The sequence below is a fragment of the Rhagoletis pomonella genome, unplaced genomic scaffold (assembly GCF_013731165.1).
Source record: "Rhagoletis pomonella isolate Grant_MI unplaced genomic scaffold, Rhpom_1.0 Rhpom_scaffold_00006, whole genome shotgun sequence".
In the NCBI taxonomy this organism is placed as follows: domain Eukaryota; kingdom Metazoa; phylum Arthropoda; class Insecta; order Diptera; family Tephritidae; genus Rhagoletis; species Rhagoletis pomonella.
Genome location: NW_023458560.1, coordinates 82,302,251 through 82,329,908, shown reverse-complemented (window position 1 = coordinate 82,329,908; position 27,658 = coordinate 82,302,251). Strand labels below are relative to the sequence as shown.

Sequence of the window (27,658 nt, the reverse complement as noted above, 5' to 3'; positions counted from 1 at the left end):
TACATACATACATACATACATACATACATACATACATACATACATACATACATACATATGTACATAAAAGTATATCGATGGTCGAGAATATATGTAATTGTTTCGTCTGAGCTTCTTATCCAATGCAACCTCCGATCGTCAGATAGTTTTATGAAACTATACATATTTATTTTACTTAAAACCGCACAGTATTACGTCCCCAAATAAGCCGAAAAATAGTAAGATATGCTTGTGATTTTGTTTCATTGAAGAAAGGAGACCCGGGCGCATCATGCATTGGCGACATTTTATATTTGATAACAAAAGTAAAGTAAAGAAGTCTAAGTTCGGGCGAAGCCGAACATTAAATACCCGGCGCGCGTATCACATAGAGTTTTTTCAGCTTTCTGCAAACTACCGTTATATGGGTAGGCACGTCTGGTTCGTCCCTATTTCAAACATTTTCGTTCAGGTGTTCAGGTAAATTTAGTGCGATAATTTTATATAGTGAGTGAGTGGGCGGTACAACACCCATTTTCCGAAATTCCATAATAATCTTATTTCTTTATAAGAGCTTGTTGTGAGTACCAACCTTTATTAGATTAGCGTCCTTAAATATCGAAGTATTACAGTTACCGTATTTCAGAAATTTACCGTTAGATATATGAAAAGCGCGGAATTTTAGTCCAAAATCAAACATCTTCAATATCTTGCTTTTTTATGAGGCGGAAAAAGCAAAAGATTCAAATTCGATGGAAGCACGGTTAGCCTATTATCAACGGTGGGCAAACGCGGCTCTTAGAGCCAAATGCGGGTCTTTGCTTAGCAGAGTGCGGCTCTTTTTACTTTTTATTTTTTTGCCATTGGTTTTTTTTTTTATTCTTTTTATATACATATACACGAATTGAGATCGGATTACCCGAAATTGGAGAATGAAAATTGGCTCTCTGACTTAATGTTATTTACCGATATGAAGCAACATTTGCAAAACTTTAATTTGTGTCTATAAGGAAAGAATTAACATGTTTTTGATTTGTCGCAAATTAATTTAACTTTTGCAGCTAAACTACGTCTTTTTATACACGATCACAAAAAAAGAACATTTCATCATTTTACATGGCTAGAAAAAAAAAATATTGCACATGTCAAAGAGGATAAATGTGACCCCTATGGAAAAAAGATTTGCCGATTTGAAATTATTTAAATGTACGTTTGCATATTTCATAAACCCTTTTTTATGTAACATAATTAAAGATGAATTTACACTATGCAACATAAAGTTGTGCATTGTCAATTTTTTTGTGGCTTATTAACATTTTTATTTTAATATTTTTATTGAGCTTTGTACCACGATTTTGTTTATTAGGGAAAAATTGAAAAAGCAACAAAGTCTAAGCGGTAGAAGTTATAGCAGCTATTTCGGAGATCACCACATCTCCTCATCGGACTTCTTTTTCTAGACTTCAGCTGGGATCGAACCCGCGCCATCGATGTGCCAAGTCGGAAGCGCTAATCACACTGAGCTATGCACACCCCGTAAGATCTTGATGCTAATTCATTCCGTTATTAAGGTTTGCCATTGCTTGAATTACGGCAACAAGTACCAGATTTAAAATATCCGCTGTTGATAACAGCTGCGTGCCGTATATTTTAAATTTTTGGTGTAACGTATAACTTTCTTCTCTCTTTGTACTCTACAATGAAATTCGCGAAGTCAAAATACCGTTCACAATTGACTTAACTACATTTAACAGAACTGTTACGAACGGCTTTAACTGATGTAAAATCAGATTTTGAAAATTTGGCCAAAGGGATCTTTTGAATTGTCTTTGCTATCTATCTTACGTGCATTAGAATAATAATAAAGTTCATGTTTTTCATTTCTAATAATTAGGGAGTTCACAAGTCGTGCTATTTGTCATATTTGCTCTTTTATACTATTTTTTTAGAACAGTTTTAAAAGTGTTGTTTTTGCTTTACAAGTAAAATTGTTGTATTACAATACAACTTTGAAAAATACTTTGCTATTTGTGAGTGCTATTGGATCAGACATTTCTATTTATTTACATTTTTCCTTGTCTGAGTACAATAAAATATTCAAATTTTAAATAAAAAAATGTAGTCATCTTATGGCAATGGAGTAAGTTATCTTTAATTCATAACATATTTAACTTATAAAAGATCTTTTTTAATTCAGTGCAAAACTAAGCGTGTCCGGGGAAAACCAAGCATATTCAACCTAAAAGTTTCATCGATCTCTTCCTCCTCATCTTCATCGCCTAACAAAAATGCACCAAATAAATTTAAAAAACTCATAAATGACTTATTTGACAACTCACTTCCTTCCATCATTGCGTCCTGCGCGTACTTCTCGCAAATCGCAGCCATTAATTTGCTTTTCTCGCTTCTTCTGGGCATTATAAACTTTCTAAAGCTGTTTTAATAATTTTGATTTTGTCAAATATAATTGTTAAAATATTGTACAATAGCACACGAAAAAGTATGGGATGCTCACAAGTTTCATTTTACAACTGTTCTAAAAAAATAGTACAAAAGAGCAAATATGACAAATAGCACGACTTGTGAACTCCCTAAATATTTTTATTTAAAAATAATTTTTTTTTTTTTTTTTGTGGCTCTGTAGCATTTAGAATTTACATGTGGCTCTTTTCGGCCTCGGCCTTGCCCACCCCTGGCCTATATCAATGCAAACTACAGCTTCTTGTCGGAAAAAATAACTAAATTGGAAGCAAAAATCATTGGCTGAACAAGTGCATCTTGTGGAGGCTGCTGTTACTACTATTCAAGGTGTGCAGGGTGGACTTGGGCAAAAAAAATCAAGGCAAAATAAGATACCATTCTACAAAAAAAATAAGGGGTTTAAGGAACTTAAGGGAATATGTGGTGTGCTAAGTAGCCAAATGGCTGCAAGTGGCAGCTGTTAAGCAGGGATAACACGTCTTGTACATTTGTAGAGATTTTTACATTTTGGCAATTAAGTGCTGAACACATTGAAAGCTAGCTATGAGCTATAGGCCACAGCTTCCAATTTTCAGCGACATCATGAATTTGTATGAGTTTGACATAAAAGAAGAGGAAGAACCTTATCTGTCGCTGGAAAAATAGAAATAGAAATGGATCTAATCTAGCCACAACCACAGTCGTCGCGTAGCCCTGTCGTCGCCAAAATAATTATCTACATAAGACTATGTGGAAAAACAATTTGCCAGCTGTGGTCCGTAGGTCGTAGTTTTCATTGTGTTCGGGCTATTAGGTGCAGAGTTGTGCTGTCTGGAAATTCTTTTATTGAGCTGAACTCAAATTTCTAAACAACACTACTATTTATGTGACTGCCAAAATGTTCGAATCCGTACAAATGTACGAATCGTGTGATCCCTGCTTAACGGCTATAATCCCAATAAACTAGCTTGCTTCAAGTACGCCTCAATCACCAGTGTTAACGTAGAAAGAACGTTCTCCTTACAAAAAAAAAACATTTTTATGGCCAAATAGCGAACGCTTCAACTTTGAAAATTTTCAAGAACTACACTGGATGTTGTTATCCAATTTCTATGTAGAATTGCTCGGTGATTCAGAAAATCAAGTTAATTTTTTTCTATGGATACATTTTCGAAATATTTGCAACTTAGCCGTTATTCAGCTTAAAACAAAAAGTGGTTCCACTTAATCACGTATATCTTACGAACCAATTTAACAGTCTTAAAATGAGATACATAATAAATAATTACTAGAGTCCGACCGATTCCAATTCCAATTTCAGGTACCGATGCCGATTCCATAAAAAATTATAACAAAAAGTATTACTTCCTAAAATCAGATGTGGGGCCCCAGAATAAAATGTGTTTGTTCAAAATATTAAAAACATACATAGAAAAATCAGCTTGTCTTTGTTTTATCTCCAATAATTGAGGAGTTAGATGCAAAGAGGCCGCTTCTATTATAACTGCTTTCTGAGATATTGGCGTTAAAGTTTTTGATGTGTTATAACTTTGTTGTTGTTGTAGTAGGTGTATAAAAAAGTAGTATTGTTGTAGTATTGAAAAGAATTGTCTACTGCGGAAAATCCTGTACTTGTAAAATTGTGTTTTATACAAGTAGAATTTAGTTCCTTCAAACGATGTCTTCAATGTACATACATCATGAAAATTTTGTACAAAATTCTTTAGGCGCCGAACGCCGCCGCCGCCGCCGAGTTACGAAAATATCGGCGTGGCTCGGCGGCGCATACCTCTACAACAAACACCACATAAATTCAGATTTCAACCTTTGTACAAAAATTACAAAAATCTGCTTATTTTCACCAAAATTTCAAACTTTTTAATCTGAATTTTGGTATGCAGTTTTGTTGACCATTTAATTCTAGTATAATGAAATGCAACTTTCAAGCTGCTATAAAATCCCGTTAATTTTTGTCAATTTTTTTGACGGCAGTGTCCTCCATAAAAAAGAAAATTGTCGAACATATTTGTATGGAAAAAACGTGAAACACCTTCAATCAAAAAAATCTAAAATTTTTGTGAGCTGTCTGCAAATGTTTTTCTTTAAGTTGGGTCGCTTCACTTGAACATACGAAAAGAAATTCCAAAGAATCGCCGATGCCGATTAATCGGTTGGACTCTAATAATTACTCAGGTGTACGTGGCGTATGTGTTACATTCTCGCATGCTCAATTTTCATACAAAAAATCGTTGCGTATTTCCATTTGACCACTCATTATTTCTTTATTTATCCATCGATTTTCTTCATTACTAACCTAATTTTTTTGTAACAGTACAACCTTTAGCACAAACGCAAAAATTTGGCACAGAACCTGTTATTTTTAAAATTTTTCTGCTGTTGAAGTTTAATTTATTTTAATTTTTTCATAAAAAATTATAAAAAAAAACTATAATGATTAATTAATTTGTCAGAACCTATCACTCCTATCGGCAAGTCATGTATGTATATATGGTTTATGGAGAATTTTATTAGCTTTATTTGCCATATCTCATTTTAAAATTGTTAAATTTGTTCGTAAGATATACGTGATTAAGTGGAACCACTTTTTCTTTTTAGCTGAATAACAGTAAATTGCAAATATCTCGAAATATTAACTCGATTTTCAGAATCACCGAGCAATTCTACATAGAAATTGGATAGTGGCGTTTGGAGAACAAAAACCAAACTAAAATTTGTGATCCGGTGCTATTAATTTGTTTGCCAATACAGCCCTGAACAAAGCAAATTAAAACAAAATATGGAAATCAAATATGTATTTTAATTGATTGTAAATCAATTTTTTACTTTTTTCCTGAAGTGCTTAATTTTTTTTAATACATACATACATATTTTAAAAAAATTTAGATTATATTTAATTAATTTTGAGTTTTTCATGGCAGTAAAAGTTACAATATATCCTTGTGTTAATTATAAACTTGTAATAAAATATAAAAGTAAATAAAAACAAGTAAAAGCAGCGCTGTCTTCGGCTATGCCGAAGGCTTCATACCTTTCATGAACATCTGACAACTTTTTTTTACTTTAACAGATTACTGTATTTGAAATAATTTATATATTCACAGCACACATACATGTGTAGATAGGGGAGTTACATATATAAAAAATCGTATCTAAACAATTAGAGGTATGAAAGATAAAGCACCAATCTAAGTGATTGTCACTGCTGTGTGATCTGTATGTAAACCGCTAACACAATTTAATGGGTTTAGACTCCTACATAAAGGAGATATATCGCAATAACTGGTATCTGAACAATCAGTAGACTTTGTATTATTATTTATAGAATAGCTTACAAAATGTATCTGTTTTAGCAGTCCAAGGAAATGAGTTTTACAGTAAAACCCCATATCTGAACAATCAGTTGTATGGAGGCAATATATAAGTTATAGTAGCTCGATCTTTGTTAATTTCACTGTAAACTATCTGTTGATAATGAGTGAAAATAGTGCGAAATATCATGTTTCTAGGCGCATATATGGAGAAGTTATAACAAAGAATCTCATATCTGAACAATCAGTTGTATTAGAGCTATATGTAAAAGTAACCCGATCTTTGTTATTTTCACTGCAAGAATTCTGTTGATAGTAGTTGGAAGTATTGCAAAATTTCATGTTCCTAGCTGCATAAATCGAGGAGTTATAACGAAAATCCTCATAACTGAACAATCAGTTGAATGAAAGATATATGTAATAATGACCCGATCTGTATTATTTTCACTGTAAATATTCTGTTAATAATGAGTGAAAAAGGTGAGAAATTTCATGTGTAGCTGCATAAATGGAGAAGTTATGGCAAAAAATCTCATATCTGAACAATCAGTTGTATGAAGGCTATAGGTTATAGCGGCCCGATCTTCGCCATTTTCATTGAAAGTATTCTTTTGATAATCAGTGACAACAGTGCAAAATTTCATGTTACTAGTTCCTTAAATGGAGGAGTTATAACGAAAAATCTTATATCTGAACAATCAGTAGTGTAGGAGCTATAGGTTATAGTGACCCAATTTTTGTAATTTTCACTCCAAGCTTTATGTAAATAATGGATGGAAGTATTGCAAAATTTCATGTTCTTAGCTGAATAAATGGAGAAGTTATAACGAGAACTCTCATATCTGAACAATCAGTTGTATGGGAGCTATATTTTATAGTGATCCGATTCTTCCGGTTCCGACAAATGATTAATACATTATAAAAACACCCACCTACCAAATTTCATCCGGATATCTCGAAAACTGAGAGACTAGATTGCATACAAACAGACAGACAGACAGACGGACAGACGGACATGGCTAAGTCGACTCAGCTCGACGTTCTGATCATTTAAGTATATATTTTAATGGGTCTATCTTTTGTTATTCTGGTACTTACAAACATTGGACCAAAGTTATAATACCATTTCATGCTCATGAAAGGTATAAAAATTAAGAAAGCAAAACAAATGCGCGAAGTCGTTTTGCATATTTTTTCGTTTTAGTGCATAATTTTCAGTTTTTAGTGCATATTTTTTTTGGTTTTAGTGCATATTTTTGATTTCTTAGTGCATGTTATATGCGCGTAATTGCGATTTTTGAATACATAAAAATCCAGTCCCTAGTCAGTTTCGGTTTTAGTGGAATTTTTTTATGCTTTAAAGAGAAATTGGAATTTTTTGCGCTTTAAGGAGAAATTGCCATTTGGCAAACAAAAAATTAAAAATATAAGTACAGAAGAGAAAATCAAACAGCATACGTAAGAAATTTTCGTAAAGTTCTGGATGTTATTTCTATATCTTTCAATGTGTTCACATGTGAATGCTTACTTTCTTTTTTTTTTAATCTCAGGGTGAAAAATCTAATCTGACAACCTTAATACGTAATCATAACAGGGCGGGGCGGGGCTTAACGCCTATTTCTCCAAGAGATCTTTGGACAATTTATTATTATTTCAATACAACCCGTCCTTAGCTCCAGTCGTCACATATTTACTCCAGTTATCGTGTGCACACAGACGGACTGACGAAGTGTTCAGTCATGTCTTTTTAGAAGAACTTTGAAATTTGAAATATATGAGTAATTCAAAAAATTATTAAAAAAAATTCAGTGCAATGTACTTAGAAAACCAGTATGGATATCAAATTAAAGGGAAAATTCTGTAGAGAAAGAGCAGTGTAAATTTTTTGGTGTATAATGAGAATGCCCTTTTATAGTTTTATCCTTGAATATTCTTGAATTTTCGCAATTTTTATAAAAAAAAAATTATATGTTAAGAACTAACTTTATTAGCTTAAAAAAATTAAATTGATTAAAGTGGCATTTTCAATTGCTACTTGTCCTTGTGAACCCAAAAAATTCTACATCATTTGGTACCCATATTTTTGTTCTACCTTGCACTGAATTTTTTAAATAAGTTTTGGAATTAATCATATCTTTGAAATTAAAAAGTCTTTTAAAAAAATCATGACGTCAGAGAAAAATATGTAATATGAGGTAGACTATAAAAAAAATTTAATTATCGAAAAGAAATATAGACAAAACCTTCTTCTTCTGGTTCTGGTTCTTTCAACCAGAAAATATATTTTTTGTTAGATTCCTACGTAGCAACTTTACTTAACTAACTAAAATGTACATACTTAATCTTAAATACAGAGATCAAATAGTTGTTAAATATGATTTTTTTGTAATTATTAATGTAGAGTTTGTTGCTGCAGTTTTGTTTCAGAGTGTTTTGAGTTACGAGGTTTTGCCATAGTACCGTCGATACGGCAAGCTTTAATGCCACTAAACAATAAGTCCTGTTTATAGTAAAAGATTATGAAAAACCTTAAAGAAGTCATCTTATTTTTTATTGATTACAGGTATCAGAAATACAGAGCGCAAGAGCACCAAAAATAGTTACTTTTCCAACTATTAATCAGCCTGCACAAATGTATGTATGTACTTAGTTCGATTTCACAAGCGAAAGCTGCAATCACAAAACACTTGGCGATGTTGGTGATATCGTGACGCACATAAATCACCATTTAAGCAAAAACAAAAAAAAATACCAGCACGACAAAGGTATTGCGTCAATTTGATGACACTGTCAACACTGCAGCACTGAGAGGAGTAGCGGTAACAACAGATCGCGGCTTGAACGATGTTTTAACTACCGCTACTACTTATAACCCACGCAGCAGCAACAACAAACAGCATACAGAGATTTTAAAAGTAGAACGAACAATCCATAAAGAAATTCATCTTGTCGACGGGTGCCACAAGCCATTGTAGACGACTATTCTGCTGCCACTGCAGCTAACTTCTCTGCCGATAAAATGCTCAGTGAGCGTTCGCTACTGTTTGCTTTCGGTGGCGGATTCAATTCAGTCGATAAGCAGTCGAGCAGTATTGGCTTTGATCTGGCCACCACCACGCCTTCACCTGTATTAGCCGCCACAGCAGCCGCTTACATCTGTTTAGAGAAGGCGAAGAAGAAAAAATTACCAGCGCAAGCTACAGAAGCGGATGTAACAACAACAGTGTCGACCGACGAAACACAACTTGACTCTTTGGACAACAATGTCATAATGGAGTCGAGTAAAAATAATAATAACTCCAACAGGAAGACAAATATCAATAGTCACGCCAACACCAGCAATAATATTGCGAATACTTTGATGAATAGTCTCAGTGGCTCCTCTGGCAGTCTAATAACAAACCCTAACATGACAAATAATCATCCTTATCAACAGCAGACTCTTCATCCCAATGCCCAACAACACCAACCAGCACAAAAGCAACCCCAAAAAAACATCTCCTCAACCAACATCGGAAACGTGAAAAGAGAAGAAGTTAGTCCTGGTCCTTGTACTAATGGTGATCTTCAGTCGTCAGTGGTGAGGTACGTAAAAATCAAAATAAAATATCAACTAAGCATCTATTTAAAAATGGCTATTTATTTGTGGATTTGTGGCAAAAATATTAGTTTTCAAAACTTGACTTGTTAAGCTGCTATCCGCTATCCGCTTTTCCCGTCCCGCAATTCAAGTTTTATATGCCCTAATTATCTAGCTGGGTGTATCGAGACCGTTTCAAATTACCTTTCAACATACGCCGCGCCGTGTGGTGAAAAATGTCGAGAAATTCCCCAGCCTGCGTGGGCATTACCAATGAGTACAACACCCGCAGCGGCTCTCGAATCAGCCTTCTCTGCATATCGTACTGTTTAATTCAAGACTCATCGCCGAAGCATTAGCTTTCGTGAACCTATGTCTTCCAAGATAATTGAACTACATAACTACATACATAAGTATGTCTCAAACAAAATGCGGAACATAGCAGAACGCAACTAACTAAAGACTCGGGCGATGGATGACTTGATGATTGCTTATGAATTAAATAATCAGCCTCATTGCAAGAGTCGTGTCGAATGCAAGTCGTTTTTCGAGAGTCGAATCGTATCGAAAATTTCATGTCATTGCCTAAAATTTCGACTCGTCTGGTGTATTTAAGCGGAAAAATTTGGCAGCACTTCATAGTTTTCGACAATTTCCTTCGTTTGCTTATTTCAGCACGACAGTGGACAATGCCAATGTTGTCGAGTCGTACAGTTTAGCCTAATTTACGACTTACGCAATGAGGCTGAATGTTTACGTCTTACTTCGTTTCCGTTGTTTATATATGTATGTATTTCCTGTCGGGATATTGCAAAAATAGAGCTGTAGTGAATGATTCCCGAACATTTTCTTGTGAACTTCCTTTTCAAACTCACTCAGAACTCATGTTAGGAAAAACTGGAAAGGAAATACGAATCTCGGATTTACTTAAAGTGAATTGGTTTGAAAAGCACTCATAAATGAATTTTAGAACATAAATAAATTCTAAAAAGAAAGTTATCATTTTCAAATTTGGTACATACATATCGAGCCCTAGCCGCCAAAATAACGTAAGCGACACTTTTTTCAAAATTTTCTTTTTGATGCAGAAATATTCCTATCGCATCTAGATGCATGTCTGCATCAAAAAGAAAATTTTGGAAAAAATGTCGCTTACGTTATTTTGGCGGTTAAGGCTCGATATGTTCTTCATGCTACCAGCACAAGTTTTGGGCCTAACAGATAATCCCCTCTCCCCATATATTATAACGTTGCTTTTGAACGATAACCTTTTTCAAAACTTTTTAAAACTTTCGTCAAATTAAAGCGCTTGGCCTGTAGATGTGCAATAAGGTTTTATTTGTTCGAAAAGAGTTGCCACCTGTTAAATAACTAAACTCAAGTTATTTATTAATCAATGCCCTCAGATCCGCACCGTCCGTTCGTTTTTCAAAAGTGAGGTACCAAATTAAAGGGCTTAGGGTGTAGGTGTTCAAGAAGGTTTTACTTTATCGCAAAAAAGTTGCCACCTGTTAAGAAATTAAGCTCAAATTAATTAAAAAGTTAAATCAATTATTAATTATGAGTATCAATCGAAATGGTTTTGAAAAGGCTTTATAACTTAACTACGTATAGGAGGGTTGCCACATGTTGAAAAAATGTAATTCAATTTCAATTAAAGGAATTTAGTTAGTGAATAAGGTATCGCTATATGGGTGTCATACAAAAGAGGTTTAAGAAGGTAGTAGTTTGAAAATATTTTGAATAGAGTTGCCACCTATTTAAGAAATCTAATTGAACTATTTTTTTTATGAAATATTAACGATGGATGTCAAATGAAAGAGCTTCAAGAAACACTTAGTTTGACAGTTTATAACATTTTTGATGTGTTTGCGGGTTGCCCCAGTTTAAAGGGCTAAACTAAAATTATTTAATAAGTTAAATGAATTACTAACCGACGGTTATCAATGGAAACGAGTCTAAAATCCTTTATTTAAGAACTATATTTAGGAGGATTGCCACGTGTTTAAAAAATAAATTTCCACTCAATTCATCAGTTACATGAAATATTTATAACAATGTCAGACGAAAAATATTTAAGGAAATTTTTGTTCGAAAATAATTTTTAAGAGAGTTGAAAGTGGTATTTCGTTTAATTATACATAAGTTATATGAAATTTTAAAATATGTCATCAAAAGAACGAGCGTTAAGAAATCTTTAAGCTGCGCATTTGTTTTTTTTTTTTTTGTTGAAAAAATTAAGCTAAAATTATTTAATAAATTACATGGATTGTCAGAAGATGGGTATCAATCGAAATGGGTTTGAAAATAGTTATTTCTAAACTGTATTTAGGAGAGTTGCCATGTGATTAAAATAATTAAATTTAACTTAATTCATCAGTTAATTGAAATATGTATAACAATGCCAGGCGAAAGATTTTAGTTTGAAAATACTTTTAAAGGGGTTGTCACCTGTTTGAAAAGTCGAATTCGTTTTACTTATACGAAAGGTGCATAAATGAAATATCGAAATATTAGTGTCAAACGAAAGAGTTTTAAGAAAACTATAGGCTGATAATATTTTTTATTAGAGTTGTCATCTATTTTTTTTTAAGGTCATCACATCTGCAACGTCATTTCGAATTTCCAAAATGAGAAGTCAAATTAAAGAACTGGGATTCTACATAGATGTGCATAGGTTTTATTTTTTGAAGTTACAGGGAGATTTTAAATTTGATGAGATGAAAACCGACACTATGCTAGACCTCTCATCAGTGAGAAATGGTTTAGATTAATCATTAGGAATATTTTTAGAGGTTTTTGAATAGGGATTCACCTGTTTAAAAAATTTAATTAAATGTTGGCGTTTTGACGCCATGCGGGTTTACTAGGTTTTATAATTCGTTTAACTAATTTAGTGGCAACCTCCTTCAAACACCTCAAAAATAGTTTAAATATTCAAACTAAAGATTTCTTAGCACTTTTTCGTTTCGACTTTACAAACAGGTGGCAACCCTTACGAAAAAAAAAATAATTGTACATCTATAGGCCAAGCTCTTGACACCAAAAAAAAATTATTGAATAAACTGTGAAAACACAGATGTCATTAACCAAAAAATGCATATGTATGTACACATATGTAAGGTAATGATTTTTAAAAAGATGGCAACCCCACAAAAAGAAATTTAAAAGCTTATTGCACATACGGAAACCGTATTATTTCACTCATTTTTAGTCCAACTAACTGTGAAGATATTATCATCTTTAAAATGGTGGCAGCCCTACTAAAAAAATAATATATTGTCGGACATCTAGATGCCAATTATCGAAATCGGTTGACGTGGTCCAAAGTTATGCGGTAACATACATAAAAAAAAAAACTAAAAAAAAAATATTCCGACGAACTGATAACCTCCTCCTTTTTTGGAAGTCGGTTAAAAAGTAGTAATAATATGGGTATCAAATGGAAGGTATTTTAAATATTCCTAATTCAAAAATATTTTTAATAGGGTTGCCACCTATTTTGAATCGCATATTTACTTAATATTTTGTTTAGAAAAAGAGATAAAATATTACTATTCATGGGTACCAAGAGAAGGTTCTTAAACAATGCTTTTCCCTATATACAAAATGTTATCCCTTAGGATAATAATGTAAGGTTGCCACTTATTTGCTATTCTACACAATTTAACATCGCAATATGGATATCAAATGAAAGGTATTGTTGAAAACTTTGATCAGAAAATATTTTCCATCAGGGTTGCCACTCTTCTATATAATGCAAATTTTTATTTTGTTAATTTCAATCAGCATTTTTTTAAGTATACACAGTACATATACGCTCAAGATATGTACCATTCATTCCAGCGTACTTCGTAATACGGTTGCCATCTAAATTTTGGAGTAGGAAACTTATTTAATAAATATCGAAATCCAAATTTTATTATTTTTTTCTAAATATTTTTTTTAAGTTATCCAAATCTTGAAAACTTTAAAAAGTATATGCACTCCGGGCAAAGCTCGAACAACCTGGTACTAATAAATATGAGGGTGTCCTGTTCGTACCTGATCGATGACATCGCGAATTTCAAAAAATTAAATTAATATTTTGCAAATATCACCTGTCCTTATTGTACTTTTAAATACGAGTGTAATGTAAGGAAAGCTGACTGTTACAACCAAAAATGCATATAGTGCGCAGTGTGCACTGCACACATAAGTATATCGAGTGATCCATCTAGACCTTTTTTTTAATTTTATATAAAAAAAAACTTGACAGAAAAGAAGAAGAAATCCTTGTTATTATCCGAAAGAAATTCTCGGACATTCACTTTTAAAAAATAATTTCATTCAAATGTTGGCCGCAAACAGAACATAAAAGTCAATGACGAGCGTTGTCGCACATTTGCAACGACCTTTTTGTTGCCTCAAATTGAAGGCCGCGATGTCGGCAACATTTGATTTCAGCAAATTATCGCGTAGTTCGCGTAATTCTGGAAAGCGTAATTGAAAATTGGACCTTCCGAACGGACCACCTACATCGTAGTCGCGGCCAACATTTGAATGAAATAATTTGTGTTAAGTACTAAAGATTTCGACATCCAGTTCTCTTTTAAGTATTTTATTTAAAACCAAATAGAAGGTCTAAAAGGATCACCCTAAGCACAAAAAAAAAGGAAAATTATCTACACACATACATTAGTAATTATCTCTATCTCTATTTAGATCGCGCAGCACTACACCTTCGTCATTTCGAGGACCCTCGCCACAGCAAATCTCGTCGGAAGCGCTAATTCCACTGTCTTCCCTCTTACGGATACAGGCTACATCTGTGGAGCGTCATAATTCGAATGTTATTGGTCCCAACATGGATACAATAAATGTAAACGCAACCGCGCATCCCCCAGAGTTTACAACGCGCAACTATTCCGATATTATGCGCAGTTTAGCCGCTAAATATAATGATTCCAGCCCGACTAAGTAACAACTTACAACTTTGTACAGAAACAAGATGATTTGTCAATGCCTCTTTCGTTTCTTTCTTTCTTTTCAGCTCTTCTTCGACTCGGCGTAATACATATTTTGAGGCTTCTGCGTCAACTCCTCCCGCTCCGGTTATCAACAAAACTATTAACCAACAAACAGGAAATAGTAAATCGGCTGTTGTTGTAGCGTTGCCAAATGCGATGCCAAAAGAAGACACACAACCACAACTGCTACCAAGATTATCAATGTCGCCTGGAGAAGTAGCGGTCGCAGCGGCTGCAGCTTCTTTCTTGAGCAATCTTCCGTTCTCACAAAGTGTGTGTCCGCCGCCATTGATCGACATGAGCAGCACACAAGCATTAGTTACATTGGTGAGTGTTAATCAACTTGAGCTGTTAATTAAAAATTCTGTGGTCATAAGCCGAATATACCCCGACTATGTATTTGTAGTTCTTTCTTTTTTTAAAAAATTACGAAATTGCTTTGAGAAAATTTTGATGTAGATTAAAAGATTCTTGCTCGCACAAGGCTATGATATACAGTTAAATAAATACCAAAGTAACTGATTATTGCAAAACATTAAGTAAGGCGTTTATAAGAAGAAACCATTTGACATTTTTAATTATACTCAGTTAGCAATAATCGCTTATTGTCACTAAATTTAGTTCTTATAAAAAAATTGGCTGCACCGTCAACTTAAGTTATTTTTAAGAAATTATTGGCTATTAGGAAAGGCGCGTTGGTGCGTTTAGCAGACCTAGCGTTGGTAACTAAATTGTGTCTAGAGTCGACTAAACCGGTTATTGGTATATGTAATCGAGAGAATTATCGAAACAGAGAAAAAACAAACAACATAAATTATAAATAACTCTCAGCGGATGATAAAATTCGTACCCTTTTTGAAATTTGTTGCAGGCACGAGCAGCCAAGGAAGCAGAGATTCAGGCCATACTTCGATGCCCCCAGCAAAACGTCAAGTCAATAAATTCCACCTCCATTTTGCCGCATCCCAATCTTGCTGTTGCGTTACAACAGGCCGCACAATTTGTATCACCCGCGCTCATGTATTCGGCTCAACTGCAACAGCAGCGTGGGACGCAATCTGCACGCCTGCCTAGTCCCTTGCAAAAACTTAATAATATTTCAACCACCAACTCAACTAGTGATCCTGCATCTAAAAACAAAACAACCGGGGCAACGAATGCGGTGACAGTTCCGCTTGACTTGAGTTCTCAACCACCAGCGGCCAAACGATTTAAAGTGGAATTAAATACTGTTGGCAGCAGTATTGAATCAGATGACTTAAAGATATCCATTGGAAGTCCTCCTCCCTTAACTATTGCAGAAAAGAATTTGTTATTTCGCTCAAGCAATGCGATACAAAGACGACTAGGGTCGCATACACCTGAACAATTAAGCGATGTTGGCTTGAGTGGCTCACCAGCACTCGCGACCCAAAAGCCATCTGTTACGACGCCCCAATGTCGGGCTCATAGTGAAGAGGTAGCCCAGTGGACCGTTGAAGATGTTTGTGCTTTTGTAGGTGAAATTGATATTTGCGCTGATTACGTGAAGGTAAGTTGAATTCAAATAACATCACATATTCTATATACACTGTATATTGTAGAGTCAGTGTCAAAAATAAAAATACCCTGACGTTTCTTTATTTACATATATTTTCCATGCCAAATTTTTCTTATTTTTATAAAAATATATGAAATTCAACAGCAAAAACCAGCAGAATAAATTTTTTTAATTTCATATATGACTCAGGGAAATTTAAGAAGATTTTTTTATCAAAGGTGTTTGGCATTTTCTTCCATATCAAAATGGATTTTATTTATGCGTTATATGGAAGAAAATGCCAGAATGTAACCCCTCTTCTTACCGTTTTTTCTGACAGACTGTAGGTGTGTGTTTGGCAGGCTGTAGTTACTAAAATATCGCAGTTTTCGCATTTCTCAAAACTACCGTTATATGGGAGGTTGGCGTGGTTATCGTCCAATTTTGCCCATTTTCAATACCATCCGTCCAACGCCTAAAAGAAGTACACATACCAAGTTTCGTTAAGATATCTCAATTTTTACTCGAGTTATCGTGTGCACAGACGGACGGACGGACGGACGGACAGACAGACAGTCACCGCTTAATCGATGTCTCTTTTCATTCTGATCATTTATGTATATATTTGTCTATATCTATCTCGATTCGTTTTGCCTGTTACAAGCAACCGTTATACGGATGTCTAAAATTCCACATTCGCAACATCCCTGCTTCGTAAATGTCCAGAAATACCCCTAGAGCATATTCTTTGTATTCGGAAGCTTTCTCGATGTGTTGTACTAACAAGTGTAGTGCACACAGTGGTCTTGAAGCAACCATAGCTATGACTAAAATGCCAACCAAAACGGCTTACATAACTGTCTTTGTACATAATCATAGATCAAAATTTCGTTGAAAATAAAATTCCATCTGCTCCTATGCTTAAAATATTATAAAATGTTGATCTAGAACTTTCCAAATCCAGTTATATAATCGCGAAGGTCTATGGTAATATAATTATAACACTTTCTTACGTTATAAGCATAAAATATTTTAACTTAGTTATTCAAGAGATAATATTATATAATTGCATATTTTAATAATTCTTATTGCATAAATTTTATAAATTTACAAAGTCAATATAAAATATTATTTTATATAAATTCATATGTGTTTTGATGAAAATTCAACGACAGTTTTTTTTTTAATTGATTATATATTTAGGGTCGTCAATCGAATTAACTTTATAATTGAGCCAAAATCTTAAAAATACGCCATGAATGGATTCTCCAGCTTGCTCCGACCACATTCCGAAGCCGTCGTTGCCTAAAAAATGCAGACAATGTTCCAAATGATTTAGAAGCACGTGAATTTTTAATGTTTCCGACATTTCTGTGCTTCGGAAGGCTTTAGCGAGTTTACTTACATGATTTTTTAATTCTGACCCAACTGACAAAGCAGTCAACCCATTGGTGGAGATTTTTTCACTCAATACATTAAAGGTATGTGCTCTCCCTTGTATAACTTTTGGATGGCTGGTTGCCCGAGCAGTGAGCCAGATATAACAAGAGCATGAACTTGTTCTTGTTTCTTTTGTCGAATCTTCATAGTTAGGCATGTTTGGAAGAGGCCGCGTTGCATTTGGTATATCCTTATCTCGGTCACAGAGAACCCTACGACATGTACCACAAATGCCTAATGGGAACTTCGAATTGGTCAATATAAAATTTTCACTAACGTATTTTTTTAATAAGACACTCCAATTTTCCGGTTATATTAAATTCTGAAGGTTTTGACGATCCGAATTTAATCTTTCTCCCACAAGGCGCGCACACTTTAAATCTGTTCTCTTCGTGATTACACTTATGTTGCGGATGACTTATAGAAGACATGATGTGCAATCAAATAGCTTACATCAGAAATATTATCATCGAGAAAAATACTATCTGTTTTTTTTTACACTAATATACAAAACGATAACTTTAGAATACTCTGTTGAACAAGAAATACTAACAATTGCAGTTAAATTTTTTCCAAATTTTCATTTGACAATATTTTAGGCATAGGAGCAGATATGATTTTAATTCCAACTGCATATTGGTGTATGGGTGCCTTCCAAAACAGGTATGCAAGCAGTTTTGGTTGGCATTTTAGTCATACCTATCATTGTTTCAAGACCACTGTGTGCAGTCTCCGTGGACTTGCCCTTAGTGTACAGAATTTTTTCCAGCGTTTTTAGGAGGAATAAGGTCAGACTTATTTATGGGCCGACAAGGAGGTTTAGATCTACGCTTAGTGCGCGAAAGATGGCAGGATGCATTGTCAGCATTAGTATGGATATTAGAGTTCTAACTCCTTCGTCAAGTTCAACCTTTGTGTTGTACCTGCGCGGCTTATCCTTCATATCGTCTAGTATTTTCATACTAGGATTCTAGGAGTTCTGAGGACTCTACTATTTCTTTTGCGTGAGGTCAAAATGTCGAAGCTTATGTATTTGTGGTGGTCAGAGAATGACGGTGCCTGCAGCACCCGCCAGTTATGCACCTTCGTACCACTAACCGTGAAAAGAGTGCTCGCCAAAATTTCGAGTACCGAACAGATCGACGATTTTTTTTTTTTCACCAAACAATAAACGGAGATGCATTTTCTCTATTCGTGCGGAAACTGCGGAAGATTTTTGCATGCAAGTTTTATAGAGTATGAAGTATGATAAACAAGTAATTCTCTATCATTAGCTCTAGGCGTCCGTTTTTTTTTTTTTGCGAGCTGTGACAACCTTTGAGTAAGTGAGCGATGTGTATGTATGTATGTACAAACGTACCACGTATGTATTAATGTACATTTGTATGTATGTATATGCATCTGAGCTTTAGCGAATACCAGTAGGAACAGCTATGCAAACAGCATTAGTAGTTGTCGAGCCAGTTAGCGCTCGCTATCTAGAGCGCATCGTCCATCCATGTAGCGTCAAGTATGCGTTACCAAGCCAAGCCAAGCCGACCCGTGTTGAGTGAACTTTATATTGCATGCCTTTACTCTTTCTTCAACTAAATTTCAAAGCAGTTTGAGTAATAATATTGAATTATATGTATGTAGTATTTATGGCCACGAGACGACACTTCAATGTCTAGTTGAGAAGAAGTTGCTATCAGAAGTGCTACAGATGCTGTCGATTGTTGTGCATAGTTGTTGGTTGGCTCATCTTACTAAAGTACATCCATGGACTTATTCTTGTTTTTGTTTTGCTTTATCACAGTTAACTGAGTGTATTTTCTGCACTGGTTATGGCCTCTATTCACATGCTTGTCAGGTACTTGATATCGTTATCCACCTCTGTAAAAGCGCTTCGGTAAACTCGTATTCGCAATGTTACACCTTCGCTATATCCGCTGGTCATTTGTTCTGCTAGTTGACTCACTCACCTTCTTGTCCCCCCCTTAGCATGAAAGTTAATATGTATAGCAAACGTGATTGTTATTGTTGCACATTGACCGATGCAAGTGTTGTCCGGTTTGACCACGGCTTATATTTGCTGGCTCTAGTCGCATGCATGAACTTGTTCCGCATGCGCACTTCCAGATCGCACAATATCATTTGAAATAATGACACCAAATAATGTGCTTAAATACTCATACATACATACATATGTATATACATACATATGTCGTGATCAAACCAAAAATGTTCCGCAAAGACTGGATCAAACATGTTAAAGATGAATTTCCTTGTTGCAATGTACTTTGCCAAAGTGCATGCCCTTACTGATCTTTTCAGTATATTTGTACATATGTACATACATACATACACGAGTGGCGGACACAGGTAGAGGAAATTGAAGTTTGAATATTTTCGCAAGTTCAGAAAACAACGAAATTCCAAAATTTTGAATTTTATAATATTATTAAACTTCTTGAGATTTCTTATTTTTAGGATAATTCCCAAAATTTCAAAAACTATCGAAATCCGGGAGATTCTAGAAATTTTGGTAAGATGAGAATATTTTGAAATGTACAAAATTATTGAGATTTTAGAAATTTTCTATATTTTCCAAAATTTTGAGAATTTTATTTATCCTAAAATCCATCCTAAAATGTAAAAATGTCAAACATCACAAATTGTCGAAAAATTCTTATGTTCATGTACTTGTGTGTAAAAAATAGAAAATTCTTAGAATTCTAAAAGATATTAACAATTTTGAAAAATTCCCAAATTGTTCCACTTTTTTGGACTTTTCAAAATTTTGTGTTGATATAACAAAGTTTGAGAATTTTAAATTTTTTGAAAATTTTGAAAACATCAACGTTCAAACATTTTTTTAATCTTCAAGAATTACGAAAATTTTTTAAATTTTCAAAAAAGACGAAATATGAAAATGTTTTCAACATTCGAAAACTTTTAACTTCGTTTGATCAATTTTATATATTCGACACTTTTACTTGGAAAAAATTTGTTAGAATTCCTACAATTCTCAAAATTTTTGAAAAATAAAAAATTTCTAGAAATCTAGTATTCATCATTATATTATATTATTGGAGTTTACTAAAATTTCTCAAATTAACAAAGATTTGAAAGTTTAGAAAATTTTGGAATTCCACTCAAGTTATTAAAAAGGGGAAACTTCAAGAAATTAAAAACTAACAAAACTCTAAAAATTTTAAACTGCGGTGATTTTTAAATTTATGTACACGATATATGTTGAAAAATGGCCCCCCAAGAATTGCTGCTGGGTCCGCCCCTGCATACACAAGTGATGTAAACTATGAATGGAGCAACCAAAATTTTGTTCAAAAAAATCTTATTAAAAAAAATAATAAATTAAGTAGCACAAAAAGACTTAGACCTCGCGCACTATAACCTCCCATTACATTTTTTGTCATAATTTAAACTAATGTAGATACGGAGTTAGTGGTTAGCAGCGCGCAGTACTATTTCGCGGGCCTGGGTTCGCGTCCAGTTTCCGACCAACACCAAAAATTAAAACATAAAAATGTTCTTTCTAATAGCGCTCGCCCCTCGTCAGGCAATGACAAACCTCCGAGTGCGCCTTGAAAAACAGCTTCTCATAAAAATACAATCGCCGTTCGGAGTCGGCGTAAAACTGTAGGTCCCTCCCCTTTGTGTGATAACATCAAGGCGCACGCACACCACAAGTCGGAGGAGAAGCTCGTCCAATCACTAACATATTGCGTAAGCGTCAAGGAAAAGGGAATGTCAAAAAAAAAAGCAGTCACTGACAACACCGTATTGTTTGCTGCGGCAGAGACTGCCAATACTAAGAGTGTTCGCTATTCCAAAAAACTTGTACAAGTTGGTACCAATTGTTACCAAATCGTGTTCGTTTGGCCAAAAACCCAGTAATACTTGCAAGAGAGCACAATTTTCACATTTCATTTGAAGGGGAAGTGGCAAATTCGTGCTGGGAAAATGTTTGCCAGAAAGTATTTGCAATCAGGATTGTGGCACACGGTTGCATTTTTGTCAACATTAATTTAAATCAACAAGTTCGCTAAATTTAAAAATGAACAATCTTGCTGCGGCTTACTAATGAAAGAAGTATGTAAATATGTATTTATTCAATTCATTTAATTAATTCCAAACATTAGAAAGGTACTCGGCTGAAAAAGCAGTATTCGTAATCGGAACGCAGTCGACACCACTGTCGATATAGGAAATCCGACAGTGACTTCGACAAAGAAATTGAAGCGTATGTTGAAGAAAGTCACAATAAGAAGAAATATACGTCTAGGTCCTGTCTTGTTTTCCACCCTAAATAATTAAAAAAATTGACTATGTTCGTTGTTAGTTTCTGCTGGAAAAATTTGTGCCAACAGCAAAAACCGCTGATCAAAAATAGCCGGTAGGACTTACGCAAATCACACAATTGAATTTGATGGTTTCGAAGTCAAAAGTGATAAGATTCGACTAATCAAACTTGTAAGAACTAAGTAGTTATTCATTTAATCAATAAACTGTGTCAGGATAACACTTTTGTGATGAAAATTCGATCAGCTGTTCGTCTAACTTGCAAGTTTCTGCAAGTTTTCTGTTCGCGTACTATTCTGGATATTTTTTCTCTTATGAGAGAACAGATGACATTTCGCGGGAATTTTGCTGTTGGATGATTTTTACTGGAGATTTTAAACGAACGTACCTATTTGAAGTAACAGCTGATTTTAAAAACTGTTACTGCCACTGCCACTGCGCTATTGTATTTTAGGCTTGTAGGTGAAATTTTCTATCACTTTTTCTGGTACTTGTAAACGGGAGATGCTTATAACCGTTCTCCGGAAATCCGTAGAAATATATAATATCACTTTTATAAACCACACACTTTGTCACTTTAGTAGTAAACAAATTTCACTTGAAAAAGGGTCGACTTAAAAGTGACAGCATTTGCGGGGCAATTACATTTGGAAAAAAAATGTTAAAATTTAAAGATCTTGAGCCTGCATAACTCTCAAATGGAGTTTAATCATTCTTATAGTTTGCAGCGTTCTCATTGATCCTAGAAGATTATATTGAACTCAAAAGAGAGGAATTCACTTTCTTACGAGCGACCTCTAAGAATTATCGTAGAGAGGGGAAATTCATGGAGGTTTTTTTTTTTAAGTGGTCTAATATTCACGTATACATTAATTCTCAGCACAATTTATCATGGAACTTTTCTTGAAACTATAAAAAATAAGTAAATATTTTTACGCTAGGCGCACAGCGCATCTGAGTTCGGACGTCCGAGCTGATGCGCACACTTAACAGATTACACTGGTTCACAGCAAAAATGCTCTATAGATGCCACTATCCAATTCCTATGTAGAATTGCTCGGTGATTCCGAAAATTGAGATATTTTTTTTATGGATAACTTTTCCAGATATTTGCAATTTACCGCTATTCAGCTTAAAAACGAACTACGAACCAATTAAATAATCGCAATACGAGATACAGAAAATAAAAGCTAATGCAATTCTCCATAAACCGCCCTGATAGTTTCTGAGAAATTAATTAATCATTTATGACATCTCTTGCTTTCAATGCAAACACTCTGCCTACTCAGGTGTACGTGGGGTATCAGTAACACTCTTTTCTACTCATATTTCATACAAAAATTCCTTGCGCATTTCATTTTCATTTGACCAATTATTACTATCTTATTTATCTATCGATTTTCTTTATTCTTTTAGCTTCATTTTTTTCTAAGCTTTAAAATAAGAGCAAAATATTAACATAGAAACTGTTATTTTTCCCTCATACAGTTTGATTTCGTTCGTTTTTTTCATAAAAAAAAATCTGGAGTGACTAATTATATCCTTATGGTGATTTCTACCAAAAAATGTGTTGCCCTTGCACGGTGCAAAATGTCTTTGATGTTACACTCAACCCTTTGAAAATGCATGTTTTGCCTTCTTGTCCTTGTCCAGATCACAAATTTCATCATATTATTGTTTTAAGCAACCATCTGATTTTCAGGGCAACCATCTCCCCTGACAAAGCTTCAAAGGGCAGAAAAGGTGCCTTATTTGCCGTACAAGAGTGTGACATTTTAAGAAACGAACACACAATTTTCTCACTCTTTGCTTTTAATTTAGAATCGAACAAGAAAAGAGAAAAGGGCAATCAAAAGGCGACATTTTTTGGTAGAAACGAAATCACCATTAGAAATTGTCAGGGCTATTGAAAAGTGATGTGTAAATGTTTATGGAAATTGTATTTGCTTTCATTTTCCGTACCTCGTATTACGATTATTCCATTGGTTCGTTAGATATGCTAGATTAAGTCGAAACTCTTTTTCATAAGCCGAATAACGGTAAATTGCAAATATCTCGAAAACGTATCCATAAAGAAAAAAAATTGACTCTATTTTTGGATTCAGCGAGCGGTTTTACATACAAATTGGATAGTGGTGGCGACGACCATTTTCATTTCTTCAAAAACAGTTACAAAAGCGCACTTTCTGATAGGAACTAATTTGGTTTCCTTACAAAATTTTGCTTAAGGTTTTCGAAGACAAGACAATTATGTCTCGATTTATACATACATACATGTATGTAAGTATTCATAAAATAACAGGTATTAGAACTCGATATTTCACCAAAAATCGAAAACTTTAACCTAGGTAAACCCGTTAAACTTGTTGCTGAACTTTTTCTACTTTTTCTTGCAGCACTTTCGTGATCAATGCATCGATGGCAGCGGGTTGCCTCTGCTCACCGAGGATCATTTGCTGAATGCGTTGGGCATGAAGTTAGGGCCTGCGTTAAAATTACGTTCGTTGCTGGCGAAAAAGCTAGGCGGACCCTGCCCGTGTGTCGCATGCCTTACGCAGGCGCGGCAAGTGCTAGCTTTGCAAACGGCGACCAAGACGGACGCAGCAAGCCCTCGAGGAACAACGTCAGCAGCAGCAGAATCATCGACAGAATCTGGAAGTACTACCGGCATCTCCGATACAAATCACAAAGAAAAGCAAACCCAAGAAGAGAAGAGGCAAGAAGGCCCAACGCAACAACAACAACACGTAAAGGAACAGCGCCAAGCGAATTTCTGTAGCAATAATGATAGCAGCAGTAGCTGTGCCGCCCTCACGCTACAAATATGCGCAAATATTTATAAAAGTGATGCGAACAGTAACAATCCCATTGAAAAGAAAACAAATAATGAGAATGAGACCAGTGGACCTAGAATTCCGAACAAAGTGACTGGCGGCAACACTGATACTGATACTGATATTGAACCAATAGAAAATAAAGACTGTAAAAGTAGCAGCAGATGTGTCGGTAACAGCAACACAAACAACGGAAGTTTACAACGAACCGGAAGCGGTGACATCCCGGACGTTGGTAGTTAGCTTTCGTTTTTATAGCCGAATATATTTAGTTTTTTTTTTTTTGTATGTTTTAGTATCCTTCATTAGATATAAGGCAAAATCCAAAAGTCAAACTTATACATATTTATGTACTTACATACATACTTGGTTTTGTTTTATCCCGGCAAATATATTTGCTCTATTCGAGTTTCATTTTCTATGAACTTTTTTTTTATATTTAAGGCAGTCGTCACATACATATATCGTCACCCGAAATGCAAACAGCCGTAACTAAGAAAATGTATTTTTAACCGACTTCCAAAAAAGGAGGAGGTTATCAGTTCGTCGGAATTTTTTTTTTTTTTATGTATGTTACCGCATAACGTTGGACCACGTCAACCGATTTCGATAATTCTTTTTGCATCGGAAAGGTAGTGTCTCAGAGGTGGTCCCATATTAATCTGGTTAAGATCCGATCATGAGATATATATATATATTTTTTTTTATATGACAGTTGAAGTCGGTTTTTTTTTTGCTAAAAATTACTTGTTTGCATAATACGATTTGATAAGAAAACTTAAGATTTTTTTTGTTAGCTACGGCCTTTTGCATTTCAGGTGACGATATGTACATATGTATGTATGTATGTATGTACGTATGCATGTATGTATGAATCCATAAGCAAAACCATGAATTGTCTTCTGTTCTGTAAATATATTTAGCAAAATATATATGTAGGTATATGTAGCTATAGCTAAGTAAATATAGATACATATCGTCGTTTTTAAAGAAGAATTAAAGAATGCAAAACCTCGTATGTGAGGTTGCCAAAATTTTACAGGAGACAGTAAAACTTGTCTTATTTCAACACAGTTCGCTCTTGTATCCCTAATTATCGCTACGTTTTATATCTAAATATCGATATTTGGGTATTAATAGATAAGGCTTGATGTCCGGAGCTTCCGATGAGCAAATCTCTCTATTTTCGCACAAATGTCAGTTACGAGGTTTTACAGAACCGCGATACATGGTTTTGTACTTTAAACTACGATAAGTGTGTACTAGGGTATTCGATTATTCTTTTTTCCAAAACCGGTTTTCAAGTTATTCGAAAAACTGCAATTTAAAAAAGCCCTCTGTTCCCTCTGTTGAAATTACGAAAAAACCGGGTAAACCGGTTTTATTCTACATAGTTTTCATACAGTTAAAATGCTTATGAAGTAATGACCAAAAATTATTTGCCTCACAATTTTCTCACCCTTTCCCTTTAACTTAGAATCCAACACAAAAATAGAGAGGGCAATCAAAAGGCAAAATTTTTTGGTTGAAACGAAATCACCATAAGTTCAAAGTTTTTCTTTAGATCAAAAGCAAATTAAATAAAAATCACTGAAAATTCACGTGTGCACGTTGTTTTCGGACTTTAATAGTGCTCTTGCCGCTGTAGCTGAGTGTTTAGATGTACCTGCTGCCATTCGGGAGTTCAATGGTTCAATTTCTGGTTCCAGCAACATCAAAAAAGGTTTTTCAAATAGCGATCGCCCCTCGACAAACAATTGCAAACCTCCGAGTGTACTTCTGCCATAAAAAAGCTTCTTCGGAGCTGGAGTAATAGTGTAGATCTCTCCATTTACGGGTTTCCCTTAAACTGGGAAAAAGCCTTGAAAACTTCAAAAAACTCGAAATTTTTTTTGAGAGGTCAAATTTGGTATGAAATGAAAAATTTCACCGGAGAAAAATTTCGTTCACCAGAAATGGCTTACCTCTATTATGGAGAGTCACAAACAGACGAGCACAATACAGTGGTACACTGATGGCTCCAAAACAACTGAGGGGATTGGAGAGGGCGTCTACGGCCCCAGGTTGAAGCCTTCGGTGGCCCTGGGAACGTTTCCTGCCATTAGTATGCGTGCTGAGGTTAACATTCGCAGGAATTATAGGAACGAAAGGATACTTATATTAAGCGATAGTCAGGCGGCACTTATGGCTGAGAGCAGCATTCGAGATCAAGCGACCTCCTTGGTTTTAGAGTGTGTAGAGAGGCTTAATGCTCTGGCAGAGGTTAATGAGATTAAACGGATGTGGGTACCAGGCCACATGGTGGTCACTGGTAAGGAGGAAGCTGACCATCTGGCCAGAATGGCCGCTGCTTCGACACCGATAGGACCTGAGACCTTGCAGTGGGACCCAACACCGTAAAGGAAATTCTCAGAAAGGAAAATACCAAACTAAGGGAACTGCCCTCTACGTCAGGCAAAAAGCATTATAGGAGGTTACAATCTTATAAGATATAGGTTATTAAGGCTTAGTGGGCACCAATAAAAACTAGGAATCTGGTCCAGCGACCTGTGTCGCTTTTGGGGGGACTCCTTTACACCTTCTAGTGGAGCGTGCACATGTGGCCAAGAGACGAGCACGCACTCACTACCCCCGGGATCTATTATAAAATTTTTAGAGTAGCTGGGGCTGGTCGACGTGTTGTGATGAGCTAAGGGCACAATACACCTACCGGTTCTAACTATCTATCTACCCTCTTGCATTTATTACATATATGGGTGTATGTACACACACATATGTATATGTATACATACATACATATATACATATATCATATACAATTTATCCATAGAAAAGAGCTCGTAATAGTCTATAAAATTTTGATGTTATGTAGTTTGTAAGCCCTTAGAATAATAAAGTCTAGATTTTCGTAACTTTGATAAAGATATATATATATACTTATAAGATTTATTTAAGAAAATACGACTTGTATATACTGAATATGTAAACACAACAAGGGATCACTGTCTTCCACAGGAATAGTTGCTGTTTCAAAGAAATCATAACCAGCAATCTTGCAAGCGATACATAAAATGTATATTGTAAGCATACCCCGCCCCCCTTCCCCCCCTCCCCCCCCACACATTTCCATTATGTTATTTTAATAACTACCCTGCCAGACGGTAGCTACTTAAATTACTCCGATATAACCAGTAGATTTCTCTATA

The 27,658-nt window shown here is 34.8% G+C and overlaps 1 protein-coding gene across 3 annotated transcripts in view; it reads left to right on the top strand.

Moving 5' to 3' along the window:
• Positions 1–25,005, top strand: part of LOC118741483 (putative GPI-anchored protein pfl2) — a 135,050-nt gene extending 110,045 nt beyond the window's left edge. For all 3 annotated transcript variants that reach the window (XM_036473480.1, XM_036473479.1, XM_036473481.1), the window contains exons 2-6: positions 8,332–9,353; positions 14,053–14,307; positions 14,381–14,684; positions 15,229–15,888; positions 24,015–25,005. In XM_036473480.1, the coding sequence (XP_036329373.1) occupies positions 8,788–9,353; positions 14,053–14,307; positions 14,381–14,684; positions 15,229–15,888; positions 24,015–24,695 (2,466 nt within the window). In that variant the 5' untranslated portion in view covers positions 8,332–8,787 and the 3' untranslated portion in view covers positions 24,696–25,005. The remainder of the gene's footprint in view (positions 1–8,331; positions 9,354–14,052; positions 14,308–14,380; positions 14,685–15,228; positions 15,889–24,014) is intronic.
• The last annotated feature ends 2,653 nt before the right edge of the window (positions 25,006–27,658 follow it).